This window comes from Saccopteryx bilineata, chromosome 1 (genome assembly GCF_036850765.1).
Source record: "Saccopteryx bilineata isolate mSacBil1 chromosome 1, mSacBil1_pri_phased_curated, whole genome shotgun sequence".
Lineage (NCBI taxonomy): Eukaryota > Metazoa > Chordata > Mammalia > Chiroptera > Emballonuridae > Saccopteryx > Saccopteryx bilineata.
Genome location: NC_089490.1, coordinates 361,215,090 through 361,234,720, shown reverse-complemented (window position 1 = coordinate 361,234,720; position 19,631 = coordinate 361,215,090). Strand labels below are relative to the sequence as shown.

The 19,631-nt window shown below is 39.5% G+C and overlaps 1 protein-coding gene and 2 pseudogenes across 1 annotated transcript in view; all 3 read left to right on the top strand.

The window, feature by feature from the left end:
• The window catches only part of COPB1 (COPI coat complex subunit beta 1), a 54,124-nt gene that overhangs the window by 14,662 nt on the left and 19,831 nt on the right, over window positions 1–19,631 (top strand). Inside the window, exons 8-14 of the mRNA XM_066251013.1 lie at window positions 2,067–2,186; window positions 4,085–4,192; window positions 4,276–4,422; window positions 5,685–5,830; window positions 8,285–8,381; window positions 10,597–10,757; window positions 16,521–16,641. Coding sequence (XP_066107110.1) covers window positions 2,067–2,186; window positions 4,085–4,192; window positions 4,276–4,422; window positions 5,685–5,830; window positions 8,285–8,381; window positions 10,597–10,757; window positions 16,521–16,641 — 900 coding nt within the window. The remainder of the gene's footprint in view (window positions 1–2,066; window positions 2,187–4,084; window positions 4,193–4,275; window positions 4,423–5,684; window positions 5,831–8,284; window positions 8,382–10,596; window positions 10,758–16,520; window positions 16,642–19,631) is intronic.
• On the top strand, window positions 11,017–12,557 carry LOC136325301 (NEDD4-binding protein 1-like; annotated as a pseudogene).
• LOC136325160 (NEDD4-binding protein 1-like) lies at window positions 13,949–14,780 on the top strand (annotated as a pseudogene).

The following is a 19,631-nucleotide window of genomic DNA, read 5'->3' as shown; positions in this document are numbered from 1 at the left end:
CCAATACTTTAAATTTTGAAAAACTTTTTATATTGAAATAATTTTAAACTTACAGAAAAGGTGCAAAAATAGGACAAAGATCCCATTACCCTTCATCTAGCTCAGCGGTTCTCAACCTGTAGGTCGCGACCCGCGGGGGTGGAACGACCAAAACACAGGGGTTGCCTAAAGCCATCGGAAAATACATGATGGCTTTAGGCGACCCCTGTGTTTTAGTCGTTGGACCCCTGCCGGGGTCGCGACCCACAGGTTGAGAACCGCTGATCTAGCTTTCCATAATGTTCATAATGATAGTATAATTATCCAAAACAAGAAATTGCAATTGGAACAATATTGTTAACTAAACTATAGACTGTATTCAAATTTCACCAGTGTCCCCACTGTTGCCCTTTTTCTTTCCCAGGATCCAGTCTGGGTTCCCACATTAGACTTGTCATTGTTAGTCTCCTCCAATTAGTGATAGTTCCTCAACCTTTTCTTGTTTTTCATGATCTTAACACTTGTGAAGAGTATTGAGTCAGTTTGTAAAATACCCCTCCATTTAGGTCTGTCTGATGTTTTCTCATAATTATGTTGAGGTTATGTATTTGGGGGAAGACGACCACAGAAGTGATGCTCCCTTCTCAGTGTATCATAAAGGAGTACATGATGTTGGTATTACTGGTGATCTTAACCTTGATGAATTGGTTAAAGTGGTGTCTGCCAGATTTCTCCACTATTTAATTATGATTTTTTCCTTTTGTAATCAGTAAATATGGGAAGATATTTTGAAGCTGTGCAAATATTCTTTTTCTTCTCAAACTTGCACCAGCTAATTTTAGCATGTCTGTGGATCTTTTCTACAGTAGTTATTACTGGGTATTTTAATGGTGATATTCTATTTCTCTCATTTTTACATTACTCATTGGGGCTCTTCTGCAAGGAAGAGCTGTCCCTTCCTCCCTCTTCCTTTTTTTTGTTCTTTAATGTCAGTAAGGATATTTTATTGTATGGATTATAATCCAATATTACTGTCATTTATTTTGTTGATCAAATTGTTCCAGGTCATTGGGAGTTATTTCTGGTTTGCTTCTTTGTCCTGTGCTTTTTTTGTTAAGTGAGTTGTTTTTTTGTTTTTTTTTTTTAATTTATTCATTGATTTTAGTGAGAAGGAAGGAGAAACAGAAACATTAATCTTTCCCTATAGGTGCCCTCACCAGGGATCAAACCCACAACCTTCGTATTTCTGAACAGTGCTCTAACCAGCTGAGATATCTGGCCAGGACTGTTATCTGCTTTTAGTAACTCAGGGTTATCTTAATATTCTTTTTTTTTAAAGCTCGAGAGAGAGAAACAGGAAGGGAGAGAGATGAGAAGCATCAGCTCGTAGTTGCGGCTTTTTAGTTGTTCATTGATTGCTGATTGCTTCTCATATGTGCCTTGATGGGGGGCTCCAGCTGGTCCATGACCTTGGGCTTCAAGTCAGTAACATTTAGGCTCAAGCCAGTGATCATGGGATCATGTCGATGATCCTACACTCAGGCTGTCAACCCTGCACTAAAACTGGTGAACCTGTGCTTGAGCTGGATGAGCCCACGCTCAAGATGGCAGCCTCGGGGTTTTGAACCTGGGCCCTCAGCATCCCAGGTCGATGCTCTATCCACTGCACCAGTACCAGTCAGGCATTACTTTAATATTCTTGATTTTTCTGCACTATAATGCAAGTGTGTTAGACTTTGCACCTAAAGTAAAAGATGCTCAGTCGTTTACATTTTGGAATTGTTATCTGCTTTTTTCTGCCTTATTCCTTAATATCAGTCCTTAATTTTTTACTATTAATAAGTATTTCTGCCAGGTGCAGTCCCTTTACATCCTTTTACTTTCTGATGCTTCTAATCTTTTGTAAACTAGAAAAATAATGAGATTTGTTAGAATTTAGGGACTAAAGGGTCATATTCCTCTGGAAAAAATGCATAAACTTTTAGTGCAGGAGTAGTGAATATATTTTAGCTCTTGGTTTTTTTTCTTACTCTGTCTATGTTTAAGATAGGTTGTGTTCTTAAATGTATTTCTTTTTTTTTACAAAGGCTGCTGCTCAGTGTTATATTGATTTAATTATTAAGGAGAGTGACAACAATGTAAAGCTCATAGTTCTGGATCGATTGATAGAATTAAAAGAGCATCCTGCTCATGAACGAGTCCTACAGGTAAATGTTATTTGAAAGAGAAATCCTAAATAAAATCTTTTTCAAATTGAGATAATTCCCAAGCCTTGCCCTCTTTGTTAGCTTAAATCAGGGGTTCCCAAACTTTTTACACAGGGGGCCAGTTCACTTTCTTTCAGACCATTGGAGGGTGGGACTATAAAAAAAACTATGAACAAATCCCTATGCACACTGCACATATCTTATTTTAAAGTAAAAAAACAAAATGGGAACAAATATAATATTTAAAACAAAGAACAAGTAAATTTAAATCAACAAACTGACCAGTATTTCAATGGGAACTACGAGCCTGCTTTTGGCTAATGAGATGGTCAATGTCCGGTTCCATATTTGTAACTGCTAGCCGTAACAAGTGATATGGTGTGCTTCTGGAGCTGTGACGCCTGCGTCCCGCGTCGCCGGAAGTAGTACTGTACGTGAGCGATGCTGCGCTTTGCGGAGCCACCACATACAGTACTCCAGGAGCACAGTATCCTCTCACTGACCACCAAAGAAAGAGGTGCCCCTTCCGGAAGTGCAGTGGGGGCCGGATAAATGGCCTCAGGGGGCCGCATGTGGCCTGCGGGGCTGTAGTTTGGGGACCCCTGGCTTAAATGCTTGGAAATTGGGCAGTTTAAATTTTGCTCAACTAAGGTATAGCTCTTAAATCACTGTCACCTTTTAGGGTGTTATCTTTTATCTTCTGTGTGCTGTACTTGGTATTCCTAGCGATAGAAGTATATTTGTTTTGATTTTATTGCAATTGACATTTCTTGGAAAATAATTGTACCAACTGATTGAGAATAAAAGATGATTAGAGTCTAGAAAATTATCAGCATACTTATGTAATCTGTGAAACTAATGATTATTATAAATATAAAGCCCCAGGACAGCTAAATTTAATGCTGATCCTGGAGCAGAGTAAAAAAAAATTTCTATGAAGGACATTCTTAGAAAAATTGGAGAAATATGAATATAGACTATATATTAGGTAATATTATTAGTATCAATGATAATTTCTTTCAATTTGATAATTGTGATTATATAAGAAATTCTTATTTTTGGGAGGTATGTACTAATATGTTTAGGAGTAGAGAGAATATGATAAAAGCATATGTTGGCAAAAAATAAAAAAACGAAAAAAACTGGTGAATATAAGTGAAGGTTATACAGTAGTTTATTCCTAGACTTTTTAAAAAGTTTTTTATCAGTGAAAATTTTTAAATACAATTTTAAAGAAATAAAATCATTTGTAAGTTAACCTTGCTATGTTTTTAAATATTTATCTGCCATAAATTTTTTGCATATGCATCTTTAAAATAATACATTTTTCTACTGAGCCAAAATAACATCACATTTAACAAAATCAGTAACAAATTCTTTATATTATCTACTACCAACTCCAAACTCAGATTTTCCCAGAGTTCTCCCATGTGCCTTTTTTGTTTTGTTTTGTCCAGTTTATGGCCACATATCATATATGGTTATGTCCCTTAAGTCTCTTACTTGACCAGTTTCTTTTTTCCATGATCTGACTTGAAGAGACCAGACCAATTTTACTGTAAGGTGTCCCTCCTCTAGGTGTGTCCAGTTACTTTCTGGTAGTGTCATTTAACTTGTCCCTCACAATTCTGTGTTTCCTCTAAACTATGTGTTTGATCTGAAGCTTGATAAAGTCAGAGTAAATATTTTCAGTTTGAATGCATCATGTATGATATTGTATACTTCATATTGCATTATATCAGGAGGCCAAAAAAACTTGGTTTTTCCACCACTAGTGATTTTATTATTGATCGAAGAATTAAGGTGATGATGGATAGAACTTGCATTTGTCAGTTAAGATTTTCTTCTTGTGACCTGAAAATGCTGGTGTTAATTGTCGATTTTTTGTTCCTTTTAAGGATCTGGTTATGGACATCCTAAGAGTATTGAGCACACCAGACTTAGAAGTACGCAAGAAAACTCTGCAGTTAGCACTGGATCTTGTCTCTTCTAGAAATGTTGAAGAGGTGAAACAAAACTCTGACAGCAGTTTGTAAGCTATCAAGTCAAACGTATTGTAATTCTCACTTACTTTTACTTTGTTCTATAGCTGGTTATTGTCCTGAAGAAGGAAGTGATTAAAACAAATAATGTGTCTGAGCATGAAGATACTGACAAATATAGACAACTCCTTGTGCGAACATTGCATTCCTGTTCTGTCCGATTTCCAGATATGGCTGCAAATGTTATTCCTGTGGTATGTAATTCTGATTACCTTAGTTTCAAAATTCTCTAAAACAATTTTTAAAATTCTAGTTATTCAACAGTTAAGTGCTGGAAATCTCAATTGTCTGGAATTATTAAATCTCATGGTCAGAAGGAATCTCTGTGTTCACTCTTTTTTTAAATTTATTGATTTTAAAGAGAGGAAGGGAGGGAGGAGAAGAGAAAGAGAGAGAAACATCAATTTGTTGTTCCACTTATTGATGCATTCATTGTTTAATTCTTATATATGCCCTGGCCGGGGATCAAACCTGCAACCTTGGCTTATCAGGACAACACTCTAACTAGCTGAACTACCTGGCGAGGGCTTTATGTTCTCTCTCAGACTCGGAGGAATAAGTATTTTGATTTGTTTCTCTTCATCTTCATACAAAAAAAATGAAAAAGAAAAAAAACTAGTGACAAAAATACCTCCACATATTATAATTGATGTTTGTTATAGTTACCTAAAGTAAAATTATTCTGTGTATATGTATATATATCATTCAGTAGGGCAAATAAGTATTTCTTTTCTTTAGAAAAGAGGAGGGGGGATGTGAGGCAGATTCCCACATGCTCCCTGACAAGGATCCACCCAGTAACCCCATATGGGGCCAATGTTCAAATACTGAGCTATCTTTAGTGCCTGAAGCCATTGTGCTCCAATGGAGTTATCCTCAGTGCTGGAGGCCATGCTCAAACCAATTGAGCCACTGGCTGTGGGAGGGGAAGAGGGAAAGAAGGAGAAGGGAGAAGCAGATGGTTGCTTCTCCTGTGTGCCTGGACTGGGAATTGAACCCGGGATGTTTGTATGCCAGGCTGATGCTCTATCCACTGAACTGCTGGCCAGGGCCTAGTATTTCTTACAAATTGTTTTACCTCTTAAAGTTGAAGAATTTAGTTACAGGAAAAATTCACATACCTAGACTATCTTGTTTTTTGTCACTGTCAGATATATGAGGTATGTTATTATAATTTGAAATTTTGCCATTGAGCTCTGAATTATTTTTCTAAAATTATTTTAGTTACAACTTTAGAGGACCCAATTTATTTTGAGTGTGGATTCCTAGCTTCTGTTGTATAGTGATTTTTGTAATAAACTTTACTGCACATAAAACTGAAAAGTAAAAATTGTAACTAAAATTGTAACTTTGTTTATATTTTGTTATGCATATGAAAATTATTAACTATATGCTTTGTAAATCTAATTTACTTAAACCTTAAGTTTAAATTGTTATCCTCTTTTTTTTCTTTTAGTTAATGGAATTTCTCAGTGACAGTAATGAAGCAGCAGCTGCTGATGTCTTGGAGTTTGTTCGTGAAGCCATTCAGCGCTTTTATAACCTAAGAATGCTTATTGTTGAGAAGATGCTTGAAGTCTTTCATGCTATTAAATCTGTCAAGTAGGTTTAAGATGTGTTTAAATGTAACATCAAGTAAGCATTTTAGCAGTATCTGTCTTTAAGGGCCAGTTGATATAAAATATAAGAGAGGAAGGATGACTCAAGACAGTCAAGACAAAATAAGAATGACTATAAATATTACTTTATTCCAATCCTTGGTTGATCTGTAATCTGTGGGCAGATTTTTTTATAGTTTTAGCTAGATTTCTTTATCCTGATTTTCTCTAAAACATTGTGAATCCTAAAGTGCTAAGAACATATTTTTTAAAGCTATCACTTTTTGGGACCTGGCTCAGTGGATAGAGTGTCAGGCTGGCGTATAGACATCCTGGGTTTGATTTTTAGTGGGAGCACACAGGAGAAGCAACCATTTGTTTCTCTCCTCCTCCCTCTCCCCCTTCTCTCCATCTCCTTATCCCGTTTCTCTCACTGTCCCCCTTCTAACCTTCTACCCCTGTAGCAGCCAATGACTCAGTTGATTCCAGAGTGGCCCAAGCACTGAGGATAGCTCCATTGGAGCACATTAGCTTCAGGTGCTAAAAACAGCTTAGTATTTGAGCACTGGCCCCAGATGGGGTTGCCAGGTGGATCCTGGTTGGGGTATATATGAGATTCTGCCTCATTCCCTCCTCTCACCTAAAAAATAAATACATTAATTAATTAATTAAATGAAGGTATCACTTTTTGGATATCATTATTTATATTCCCATTTATCATTTATTGAATTGAAGGATTACAAATGCAACTTAATTTTGACATATATTTTCCTTCGAATAGCCTTTACTAATAAGAAAGGACTTTATTATTCAAATCTTGTTTCATTTAAAGCATCTGATGGATGGACTATTATACACTTGCATTATATCTGCCTATGTAGAAGTTGTCTTTTTGAGTAAAAAATATATTGATATTTATGAAACTGAGATTTACTTCCTTTGTGAGAAAAAGATCATGTCAAAGCTTTACTTTTGGTAACCCTGATCGCTTAGATCTTCAGTTTCTAGAATTTTCTGAAAAGTGAACAATGAAAATCTTAGGGAAAAGAGACGAAAGACTTTATTTAGTTTAACATTTTTAACTAAAAAATTGTTGCTTTCTCTTTACTTTTTCTTGTTGTTAATGTTATTGATCGTTTTGCCCTTCCTCCTTGTTTATTGTTCTGGTTAGGATCCTGCCTATTTTCAGTGACTACAAATAAAAAGCAGTTTTTAGCCTGACCTGTGGTGGCACAGTCAAAAGAGTATTGACCTGGGATGCTGAAGTCTCAGGTTTAAAACCCCAAGATTGCTGGCTTGAGTGTGGGCTCATCCGGTTGAGCACAGGGTCACCAGCTTGAGCATGGAATAATCAGCATGGTTCCATGGTCCCTGGCTTGAGCCCAGAGGGTCACTACCTTTATACTGGCTTGGCTGGAGCCCTCCTGTCAAGGCACATATGAGAAGCAATCAATTAACAACTGAAGTGCTGCAACTACAAATTGATGCTTCTCATCTCTCTCATTTCCTGTCTCTCTTTCTCTCTTTCTCCCTCTCTCTTGCTTAAAGAAAAAAAAAGACCCTGGCCAGTTGGCTCAGTGGTAGAGTGTCAGCCAGGCATGTGGCTGTCCCAGGTTTGATTCCCAGTCAGGGCACACAGGAGACACTTCTCCACTCCTCTGTTTCTCCCTTCTCTCACTCTCTCTTTCTTCCTTCCTTCTTTCCTTCCTTCCTTCTTCCCTTCCTCCCTTCCTCCCTTCCTCCCTTCTTCCCTTCCTCCCTTCCTCCCTTCCTCCCTTCTTCCCTTCCTCCCTTCCTCCCTTCCTCCCTTCCTCCCTTCCTTCTCCCTTTCTCTCTTTCTCTCTTTCTTTTCCCCTCTTGTAGCCTTGGCTTGATTTGTTCGAGTGCTTCAGCCCTGGGCACTGAGGATGGCTCCATGGAGCCTCCTTCTCAGACACTAAAATTAGCTCAGTTGTTAGCATGGCCCTAGATGGGCAGAGCATCAGCCCCAGATGGGAGTTGCTGGGTGGATCCTGGTCAGGGTGCGTGTGGGAGTCTGTCTTTCTACCTTCCCTTCCCTCACTTGGAAAAAGAAGGAGGGGGAAGGTATTTTTTACATTGAAATAATAAATATTTGTACTAGTAAGTGATAAGATAAACTTTTATCTTAACTCTGTCCTAGATGGAAGATCACACCTCTCTGGGAAACAGTTTGGTATTTTATTTTAACTATTGGGTTACCAGTTTTAAAATTTCCTAATAATGATGGACAAGAGCATTTATTTTCCTTTTAATGCTTGTGATTTCTGGAAGAATTAAAGAAACTTAATATCCTTGTTAATTTCTTAAAATGTCATGCATAATTCCTTAGAACTGTAGAATATTGTTTTGACTTGAGCTTAAATTTGCCAAAAAAAATTGCTACAAGATTTGTTGACAAATCAGTGTTTCAGTACTTGTACATGTATTCTTTTCTTAGGATTTATCGAGGAGCATTATGGATCCTGGGAGAATACTGTAGTACAAAGGAAGATATTCAGAGTGTGATGACTGAGGTCCGAAGGTCCCTGGGGGAGGTATGTTGACTTGAGTAGTAAATGCTACTTTATATGGTGATTTTTACTTTAGTACATCTGACTTTTGATTTTGCCTTTTTTTTTTTTTTACATCTGACTTTTATGTGGTGATTTGTTTTCATGGTTTTAACTGAGCTATGAAGAACACTGAGAAATGTATTTTAATTACCCAGATAATTAAGCCTTAAGAGCTGTGGGAAATTTGGGGGTTTCCCTCCTCTGCGCTTATTATTTTGTATTTATTATTATCCTTCTAGGCAAGATTTTATTTGACCAGGATGTTCTGTGTTTTAAAAAAGACTTGCAAAACTTTTCTTTATTCTATGTGTTCTAAAAGAAGAATGCAAATATTATAAGAACAAGATTGGCTGACCAGGCGGTGGCTCAGTGGATAGAGCGTTGGACTGGGATGCGGAGAACCCAGGTTCGAGACCCCAACGTCGCCAGCTTGAGTGTGGGCTCATCTGGTTTGAGCAAAGCTCACCAGCTTGGACCCAAGGTCGCTGGCTCGAGCAAGGGTTACTCGGTCTGCTGAAGGCCCGTGGTCAAGGCACATATGAGAAAGCAATCAATGAACAACTAAGGTGTCGCAATGAAAAATTGATGATTGATGCTTCTCATCTCTCTCCATTCCTGCCTGTCTGTCCCTATCTATCCCTCTCTGACTCTCTCTCTCTGTCTCTGTAAAAAAAAAAAAAAAAAAGAACAAGACTGACTTTGCAGTATTTATGTATGACAACTGGCAATATTTCCCTATTCAAACTACTGTATGAGAGAATAGAAAGAACAGTGCTTTTTAGGATACCTGAGTTCCAGTCTTGCTTCTGCCAATAATTAGCTCTGGGACCTTGGATATAAGTTCCTTAACCTGACTGGGCATTGGGTCTTTTTATTTATAAAATAAAGGAATTGTTAAATAATGATTTGACATGCTTAGAGTTCTCAAATTAGAGTATAGACTGGTATTGAGGAATACGTGCATAGTAGCCTTTTTATTTTTTAAGTAGTTGATGAAGTTATTTTGTACAAATAAGTCAGATTTATTTCATTTTAGGAAGATGAGGGCTTTCTTGTTTAGGAAAGGGATGGAGAAGAAATATGAGTATCTGTTTTATCTTAGTCACTGTCCTAAGCATTTTCTTACTAAGTAACTTTTATGGAAAGATTTTTTTTTAATTATTTTTTAATTTTTTAGTCAGAGGAGGGCTGGCAAAGAGACAGGCTCTATAGCATGTACCCAGACTGAGATCCACCCAGCAAGCCCACCAGGGGGCAATGCTCTGCCCATTTGGTGCCATCGCTATGTTGCTCAGCAACCAAGCCATTTTTGTTTAGCACCTGAGGTGGAGACTATGGAGCCATCCTCAGCGCCCAAGCCCAGCTCACTTGAACCAATTGAGCCATGGCTGCAGGAGGGGAAAAGAGAGAGAAAGAAAGGGGAAAGGGATGGTGGAAAAGCAGATGATCATTTCCCCTGTGTGCACTGACCAGGAATCTAACCTGGGACATCCACCCATGGGGCTGATGCTGAGCCAACCAGCCAAGGTATGTGTGGAAAGAATTGAGATTTGTATTTAACAGATTAAGAAACTGAAGCTCAACATAGTTTAATTAATTTGCCCAAAACCATACAAGTAAGCCCCCAAAGCCTGTGCTCTTCTCACTATGTTATCATGGGTAGGAAAGAAAATTTAAAGTTCCAAGTTCTAGGCTATAGCTGGTTGGCTCACTGGTAGAGAGCATTGGCACGGCGTGTGGATGTCCCATGTTTGATTCCTGGTCAGGGCACACAGGAGAAGCGAACATCTGCTTATCCACCCCTCCCCCTTCTTTCTCTCTCTCTCTCTCTCTATCTCTCTCTTTTCGCCTCCCTTAGCCATGGCTCGATTGGCTGGAGAGAGTTGGCCTCGGGCACTGAGGTTGGTTCCACGGCCTCTGCCTCAGGTGCTAACAAAATGGCTCTGGTTGCAACAGAGCAACAGCCTCATGGTCAGAACATCACCCCCAGTGGGCTTGCTGAGTGGATCTGGGTCAGCCCATGTGGGAGTCTGTCTCTGCCTCCCCTCCTCTCACTAAAATAAAAAAATATAAAAAATTCCGAGTTCCAAATATCTCCTTGGGGAAATGCCTTCTCTATAGAATTGATTGAATATTTAAATATGATTTTGGTACTATTGATATCATTACTAAATTGACATTTCCAATTGATTTTTAGATCCCAATTGTAGAGTCAGAAATAAAGAAAGAAGCTGGTGAATTAAAACCTGAAGAAGAAATAACTGTGGGGCCAGTTCAGAAATTGGTAACTGAGATGGGCACCTATGCAACTCAGAGTGCCCTTAGCAGTTCTAGACCCACCAAGAAAGAGGAGGAAAGGTAATTTGCAACTGTACTTGTGCTCAGCCAGCTATACTTTCTTTATTCTTGTATATAAAAGAGTCAAGTGATTCATTTCTCTTGCCACAATGAAAATATTTGCTATCTAAGATACTTGAAAGAAGGTGGTGACGGGCCCAACCCTGGGTAAAGGCCACAATGGGATGAAGGGCTTCCCTGCCCACATTTGCCTGGTAGCTGTAGTCAGGATGGTGTATCTGTGCCCTGTAGGCCAGTGGCAAGGTGTCCCAGAAGGTTGATGCTGGACATTGAGACCCTGTTGAGTGTGAGCCAAGCGGTGCTCAGCACGCTGAAGGCGAGGAACCGCTGCCCTGTGCATCTGGCTACAGCTCTGTGGGGCACAAAAAATCAAAATTGTTTTATCTGGAAACTAAGGACAATAGTAATGAAGCAGATGTCAAGCAATATTGTAAAGGGATCTGTGAACCTGAACTAGAAGAAAGAATGTTATCCCAAGGCCATGCACTGCATTTTTGGAGGGATGCAGACCCTGTTTTTGAAGAGCTTGATTCAGGACACCTGTGCCAACCTCTGCATTATGGACATTGGTCTTCTTGGCACCTGAGGAAATGCAGAAGCTATGGTCATGGCTAGGAGTCACATTCAGTAGTTTGTAAAGTTCTTTGGGAGTAATGAGAACCTAGTCAAAAGAATCTGAGGTGAAAAGGGGATTTAAGTAATTTGTTGAAGCTCATGTAGACAATTATACAATGGACTTGTTGATCTTGTTCACTTCCTTGAAAAAAGAACTATTGACACTCAAAGTGAGAAGAATCTGTTTGAAACAGGAGATGATAATGTTATTGAAATCAGATTCTAAACAGTTTACAGAGTGCTGCTACAGGACTGAATATTTTTGGAGACAAAATAGTTAGTGGAAGAGACAAGAAATAAAGCTGGGGATCCTGTTTCCGAGCTTACAAAACAAAAAGAGACGGCCTGACCAGGCTGGTGGCGCAGTGGATAGAGCATTGGACTGGGATACAGAAGACCCAGGTTTGAGACCCCCGAGGTCGCCAGCTTGAGCGCGGGCTCATCTGGTTTGAGCAAAGCTCACCAGCTTGGACCCAAGGTCGCTGGCTTAAGCAAGGGATCACTCGGTCTGCTGTAGCCCCACGGTCAAGACACATATGAGAAAGCGATCAACAACTAAGGTGTCGCAACGAAAAACTTATGATTGATGCTTCTCATTTCTCTCCGTTCCTGTCTGTCTGTCCCTCCCTATCTGTCCCTCTCTGTCTCTGTAAAAAAATAAAACAAAAAGATACAATCTTTTCTACTTCAAAAGATGTACTTTTTGTTGCAATAAATGGTCTAATCCCAGATGAAGAGGCATTTTGCAAAGGCAGGATTTGTCACAAAGGGAGATTTTCTGATTCTGAAGAAAGACCTACCAAGAAACAGTTTTCTTTGGAAAATGTTCAAGAGAGAGAGCTTTTTTACATGATGGTAAGACATTCGCTAGAAATACAATCTTTGACCTATCTGATTTGTCTACTGATCCTAAAATTTAAGTCCAGATGTCAAAGACACTACTGAGGAAATGGAACACAACATCCTCATAAACATTTTTAAAACCATGGCTACTCCCAAGAAATTGCTGAAAAGGTCATTAGGGAGTATGGGTCATCTTCTGAATCGTCATTGCTCTTAGAGGAAATTGAAAAAGAAAATAAGAGACTTCAAGAAGACAATTTTCACCTGGTACTAATATACAGTGTGTCCATAAAGTCATGGTGCACTTTTGACCAGTCACAGGAAAGCAACAAAAGACGATAGAAATGTGAAATCTGCACCAAATAAAAGGAAAACTCTCCCAGTTTCATACCTATTCAGTGCAGTTCAATGTGGATTCACGCACAGATTTTTTAGGGCTCCTTAGGTAGCTATCCCATATAGCCACTACAGACTCGTCACTGACTGATGGCCTACCAGAACGGGGTTTCTCCACCAAACTGCCGGTTTCCTTCAACTGCTTATCCCACCGAGTAATGTTATTCCTATGTGGTGGCGCTTCATTATAAACGCGCTGATATTCACGTTGCATTCTGGTCACGGATTCAAATTTAGCAAGCCACAGAACACACTGAACTTTCCTCTATACCATCCACATCTCGACTGGCATGGCTGTGGGCTGCTCCACTGTATACACGGTGTTACATCATCATCTGCACATGCGCACATGCCACATCATCCTACAGAAACTGGGAGGGTTTTCCTTTTATTTGGTGCAGATTTCACATTTCTATTGTCTTTTGTTGCTTTCCTGTGACCGGTCAAAAGTGCACCATGACTTTACGGACACACTGTATATCCAGAGACCAACAGAACCAAACATAAAGGTGTTTGTAGCACCATAAACAAGTTTACAATGTTCTACTCCAAAGAAAAACTCAAGCATGGCAAAAAGTCCTCAGTTACCATTCAAAGTAAAATGAAAACCATGTATCTCAAATTGCAATATTAATGTTTTCAGAACAGTATTAATAGAACAGAAACAAGAAAGAAACCTGGAGTTGAGATCAGAACTACGCTATTCTCATGGACTTTGAAACTGATAGCCACCTAGCCAGGCGGTGGTGCAGTGGATGGAGCGTCGGGCTGGGATGCAGAGGACCCAGGTTCCAGACCCCGAGGTTGCCAGCTTGAGCGCGGGCTCATCTGGTTTGAGAAAAGGCTTGCTAGCTTGGACCCAGGGTCGCTGGCTCGAGCCCGGTGTTACTCGGTCTGTTGGGGGCCCGCGGTTGGGGCACGTGTGAGAGGGCAATCAATGAACAGCTAGAGTGTCGCAACGATAGGCTGGTGATTGATGCTTCTTATCTCTCTTCCGTTCCTGTCTGTCCCTCTCTCTGACTCTCTGTCTCTGTAAAAAAAAAAAAAAAAAAAAAAAAAAGAAAGAAACTGATAGCCTTTCACCTTCTATTGCCCCTTCTAAGTCCCAAAGAAGTCAGTTTTGTTTCAAGAGAAGCTTAATGTCACCAGCTCAGAATTCCAGTTTTTCCTGAGGAAGGTTTGCAGCAGCAAAGGGAACCCTGGGTTCCAAATAATTGCATGTCTGCCTCTGGAAACCATTCAAGATGTAGTAGCTCTCCTCAGTCTAAGCCCAGTCATGACCCCCCCTCCATTCTCCACCAGTGCTGCTGCCCCTGATATAACCTTCTGTTGTTGATATGTGGTTGGCAGGACCTTCTGATCACATTGATTCCTCAATTACAGAGGTTCAAAGATTTCAAGATACACTGAATGTACCCTACAAACTGGAATTAAAATTCAAACCAGGGAGAGCTGATTAAAGCACATTGTGAAAGACGGGAGCAATAAGTTCTTTTCCTGTCATGGAGTCACAACTGCGGTTGAATATTTCTGGAAGATTGTAACAGAAGCATCACTGTATTTGTCCCACAGTGGAGAGCAATACACGATCCTAACATCACAGAGCAGCGCTTCCCTTTTTTTAATCTTTTTTTTATTGAATTAATTGGGGTAACATTGGTTAATAAAATTATACAGCTTTAGGTACACAGTTCTACAATACATCATCTGTATATTGCATTGTGTGTTCACCACACCAAGTCCAGTCTCCCTCCATCACCATCTATTCCCTTTACCATCCACCACCTCCCCCAACCTCTTTCACTTCTGCAACCCCCACACTGTTTGTCTGTTTTTATTCTTTGCTTAATCCCCTTGCCTTTTTCACCCAGCTTCCCCACCCCCTTCCTCTGCCAGGTGTTCCTCTAGAACAGCACTTCTTAACCCAAATCTGGGAGCTCACAGTAGTATCTTTACCGCTTAGAGGGGTCTTTGGAGAAAGAATTGTTTCTCATGACAAGTTTCTGTTCTACTTAGCAGACAAAACTGGTGGCATGATTGCAACAAATGATAATTTAAGAGAATTTGTAACTGAGTCTCTTTCAGAGAGAAATTATTACAAAAAGGTTGCTCCAGTATACCTTTGTGGGGGATGTACAGTGTGTCCGTAAAGTCTTGGTGCACTTTTGACCGGTTACAGGAAAGCAACAAAAGACAATAGAAATGTGAAATCTGCACCAAATAAAAGGAAAACCCCAGTTTCTGTGGGATGATGTGGCAGCATATGCGCATGCGCAGATGATGACGTAACACCGTGTATACAGCGGAGCAGCCCACAGCCATGCCAGTTGAGATGTGGATGGTACAGAGGAAAGTTCAGTGTGTTCTGTGGCTCGCTAAATTCAAATCCATGACCTAAATGCAATGTGAATATCGGCTCATTTATAACGAAGCACCACCACATAGGAATAACATTACTCGGTGGGATAAGCAGTTGAAGGAAACCGGCAGTTTGGTGGAGAAACCCCGTTCTGGTAGGCCATCAGTCAGTGACGAACGAGTCTGTAGTGGCTATACGGGATAGCTACCTAAGGAGCCCTAAAAAATCTGTGCGTGAGCCCACATCGAACTGCACTGAAGAGGCATGAAACTGGGAGAGTTTTCCTTTTATTTGGTGCAGATTTCACATTTCTATCGTCTTTTGTTGCTTTCCTGTGACTGGTCAAAAGTGCACCATGACTTTACAGACACACTGTATAAATTATGCTGCTATTACAGATTTAACATTTTCTGTAAAAGGAAAGTCTACATTTTCTGCCTGCTTAGAACTGTTTAATAATTATCCGAGTGTGTTAACATTTTCCTGTTTTTTTTAAACTATTTTCCCTAAAACTGAAAATATTGACAAATGGGTGTTATTAGCTTTTCTCAATTAAAAAACAAAAACTACTTTCTTAGTAAAAGCAAGAACTCTTAAAGCATTAAAAAAAAAGATACCTAAGTTTCTTCTCTCAGAAATTGTGTTGATGATTTTAATCCTCTGTTCCTTGTGTTTTCATTGAAATAACTGTGTTCTGTTTAAGCTAAAATTATTTTACTCATATAGAAAATGCTAAGTTGAGGTAACTTTGATGTTATTGGAGTTTTGTTGTCTTTTAAGAAAAATTTTAGAAGATTTTTGCACTTGTAACTGATGTAATAAAATTTTGATGATTTCCTCATTTTACTTTCCAATTTTATAGTAAAGATAATTAAAACAATGCCTAAAATTTTAATGATTGCTTATTGCATGCTGGCCATTGTGCTATGTAGTTTACTTCATTTAATCTTCACAGCAACCCATTTAAGGATATTATTGTCCCACTCTGTATAAGAGGAATTTGAGGCTTGAAGAAGTCTGTAACTTAACCCAAAGGGACACAATAAATAAATACTGTAGATAAGCTGGGATTTCAGTGTAGCTCATTGGCTCCAGTACTTACACCCTTCACCATTTTCTCTTTATATTCAGTTGATTCTTGTATCATTTGAGGATAGGTTTTAAATCTATTTTTTTTTTCCTTTTTTATCCTGAGAGCTAAAGAAGGACCTAGTTGAGATCCTTTTCACTGAAGGGTGGCATAAGAGTGTCAAATAGCCTTACTTGAATCATTTATGCAAAGGCTGCATGCTGCTTAAGAAGCTGGTGGGTTTTAGTTCTGGCCTGGTAGCTCAGTTGGTCAGAGTGTTGTCTCAGTACGCCAAGGTTGTAGGTTCAATCCTCAGAGTACGTACAAGAATCAGCCAGTGAATACATGAATAAGTGGAACAAATTGATGTTTCTCTCTCTTTCTCTTTCTCCTTTCCTATCTAAAATCAATCAAAATTTTTTAAAAATACTTAAAAGAAAAAGAAGTTGGTGGGTTTCATTTTCTTCAAATTGCTTTGTAGACCTCCCCTAAGAGGATTCCTTCTGGACGGAGATTTCTTTGTTGCTGCCTCTCTTGCCACAACTCTGACCAAGATTGCCTTGCGCTATGTAGCATTGGTTCCAGAGAAGAAAAAGCAAAATGTAAGTTCATTTATTCTGCATTTGCCCAACAAGTGAATGTTGTATGCCTACTATATGCATTGAACTATGAGGGCCCGAAAGTGAATGCTAAAGTTTCTGTCATGAAAGAGCTGATGGTTTAATGAGGGAAATGGACACAGTAATATAATGATCAATATAATGGACAAAGTAATTCTATAATAGTACCTTTTGATTAGTCCAGTAAAAGAGATACAAGGTTTTATGAAGTCATTTCTGTTTGCTAAGATTAGTCAAGGCTCATTGAGAGATAAGCATCTCTCCAGCATCTTCATCCAGTCAGTCATTGCCTATTCTATCCCAGAAATGTTTCTTAAATGTATTCTCTTTTCTACAATTCATAACCTTCATCATATCCTCTGACCATTCTATGTGCTCATTTAAGATAATATACTCCCATTCCTTCCATCCCCTACTCTATCTTTTGTGCTTTTGTTTTACATTTTATTTCTACATGTCCTATTATCTACCCTATGATGCATTGTTGTTATTATTATTACTACTTTTCTTTTCCAAGTGAGAGGAAGGGAGATAGGGAGACAAGACTCCTGCATGTGCCCCAACTGGGATCCACCTGGCAACCCTCATCTGGGGCCGATGCTCTGCCCACATGGGGCCATGCTGGTAACAGAATTATTTTTAGTGCCTGAGGCAGAGGTTCCACAAGCTATCCTCAGTGCCTAAGGCCAACACACTCGAATCAATTGAGCCATAGCTGCCGGAGGGGAAGAGAGGTGGGAAGGGGCAGGAGTGGGATCAGTAAATGGTCACTTCTCCTGTGTGCTCTGAGTGGGAATTGAATCTGGGACATCCACATGCCGGGCCAACGCTCTATTTATTTATGTTTGAAAGAGAGAGAGACAGAGGGACAGACAGTGACAGACAGGAAGAGGGAGAGATGAGAAACATCAATTCTTCATTACAGCATCTTAATTGTTCATTGATTGCTTTCTCATATGTGCCTTGACCAGGGTGGGGTGGGAAGCTCCAGCCAAGCCAAGTAACCCCTTGTTCAAGCCAGTGACCTTGGGCTTTAAGCCAGCAACCTTTGGGCTCAAACCAGCGACCATGGGGTCATATCTATGATCCCACACTCAAGCCGGCGACCTTGCGCTCAAGCTGGATGAGTCTGCATTCAAACTAACAACCTTGGGTTTCAAACCTGGGTCCTCTGCTTCCCAGATCAATGCTCTATCTACTGCACCACTGCCTGGGCAGGCTAAATTATGCTTTTTAAAAGTTTCTAAGATACTGTGTCTTGGTCCAATTCTGTGTCAGGGAAAGGCTGCTTCAGTTCTGCAGTTTGGGAGAGCATTTGCTAACATCTATTTGAGAGAACCATGTTTCTGATAATATCTGGTTTATGAGTTTGCTGCATTTGGTACAAAGCAGGTGGAAGTTTGGTTATCATCACTCTAGTTTTCCTTCATTTATGCCTTTTCCATTGCTCTTCATTTTTTTGTGTAGACTGAGTCTCTCTGGTATCAAATACATTTTGCCTAAAGAATTTATTTCAGCTTGATCAGGGTTTAGAGTTTTTATCAAATTGGGGATATTTTCAGCTATATTTCTTCATCTATTTTTTTCTGTTCTTTTCTCTCCTTCTGGTAACAGTATCCAGGCTCAGAGGATTATTACTCTTAGTCTTTTGGTTCTTTCTCAAGGCCTGTAGTACTTTGTTCATGTATGTGTACAAATGGAATATTTAGCCAAAGATAATTTGGCAGTGACAGAGCATGTGTCAGGATAACACTACATAAGACTAAAAATGTACTTTGGATTCACTTTGTAGAAGACCACAAATAGCAGGCTAAGTCATACAACTTCAACTGAAGGCCCAGGGAAGTCATTGAAGGAATTCACATGTGGAGTGAAAAGACTGATGTACAATAAGGATTAAGATAGCAGCAGCAGGTGATCACAGTGTTACCAGCAATGGGACAACCTGACGTTATGTACCTCCTGACACAATCCAAAAGAAATACAAAACATCACCTATCTGGCATCTAACCAAAAGTGGGGGCATTCTGTAAAACAACTGGGCTGGGCTCTTTTAAAAAATGTCATTGTGGCCTTGGCTGTTTGGCTCAGTGGTAGACTGTCAACCCGGGGTGTGAAGTCCCGGGTTTGATTTCTGGTTGGCACACAGGAAAAGCGATCATCTGCTTTCCCACCCCTTCCTCCATTTTCTCTGTTTCTTTCTCTCTCTCCCCTTCCCACAGCCATGGCTCAATCTATTTAAGCATGTCAGTCCTTGGTGCTAAGGATGGCTCCCTTAAGTCTCCACCTCAGGTGCTAAAAATAGCTTGGTTGGGGGGGATGGGTGGATCCCAGCAGGGTTGCATGTAGGGGTCTGTCTCTGTATCTCCTCTACTCTCACTTTAAAAAAAAAAAGTCAAAAAGTCATTGTGATGGAAAATTATACGAAAAGCTGGTCTAGATTAAAAAGGAATAACAGCCAAATAAAATGCATGAAGCTGATCCTGGATTTAAAAAAGCAATGAAAAGATCTTGTGAGAATTAGGAAGATTTATATAGATTTAGAGTATGTAGTAGATACATTTGGGGATTGTTACATTTCTCAGATGAGAAAATGGTATTGCAGTTATATAGAAAGCTGTTCTGATTCTTAAGAGAAATATGCTAAGGTACTTAGGAGGTGAAAAAAATATATGAATATAAGTAAAATAAGGAAGCAAGTATGGCAATGTTATTTGTGAAATTATCATTCTTTTAACTTCTCTATAGTTAGAATTTTTTAAAAGATAGCATTGACATGTGAAGGGGTTAGAGTAAGGCAAAACAGTTAAAAAGCCATTGCCATTTTTCAGTTGAGGTGTGTTTTTTTTTTGGTTTTTTTTTTTTGAGACAGAGGCAGAGAGAGGGGGACAGATAGGGACAGACAGGCAGGAAGGGAGAGAGATGAGAAGCATCAATTCTTTGGTGTAGCACTTTTGTTGTTCATTGATTGC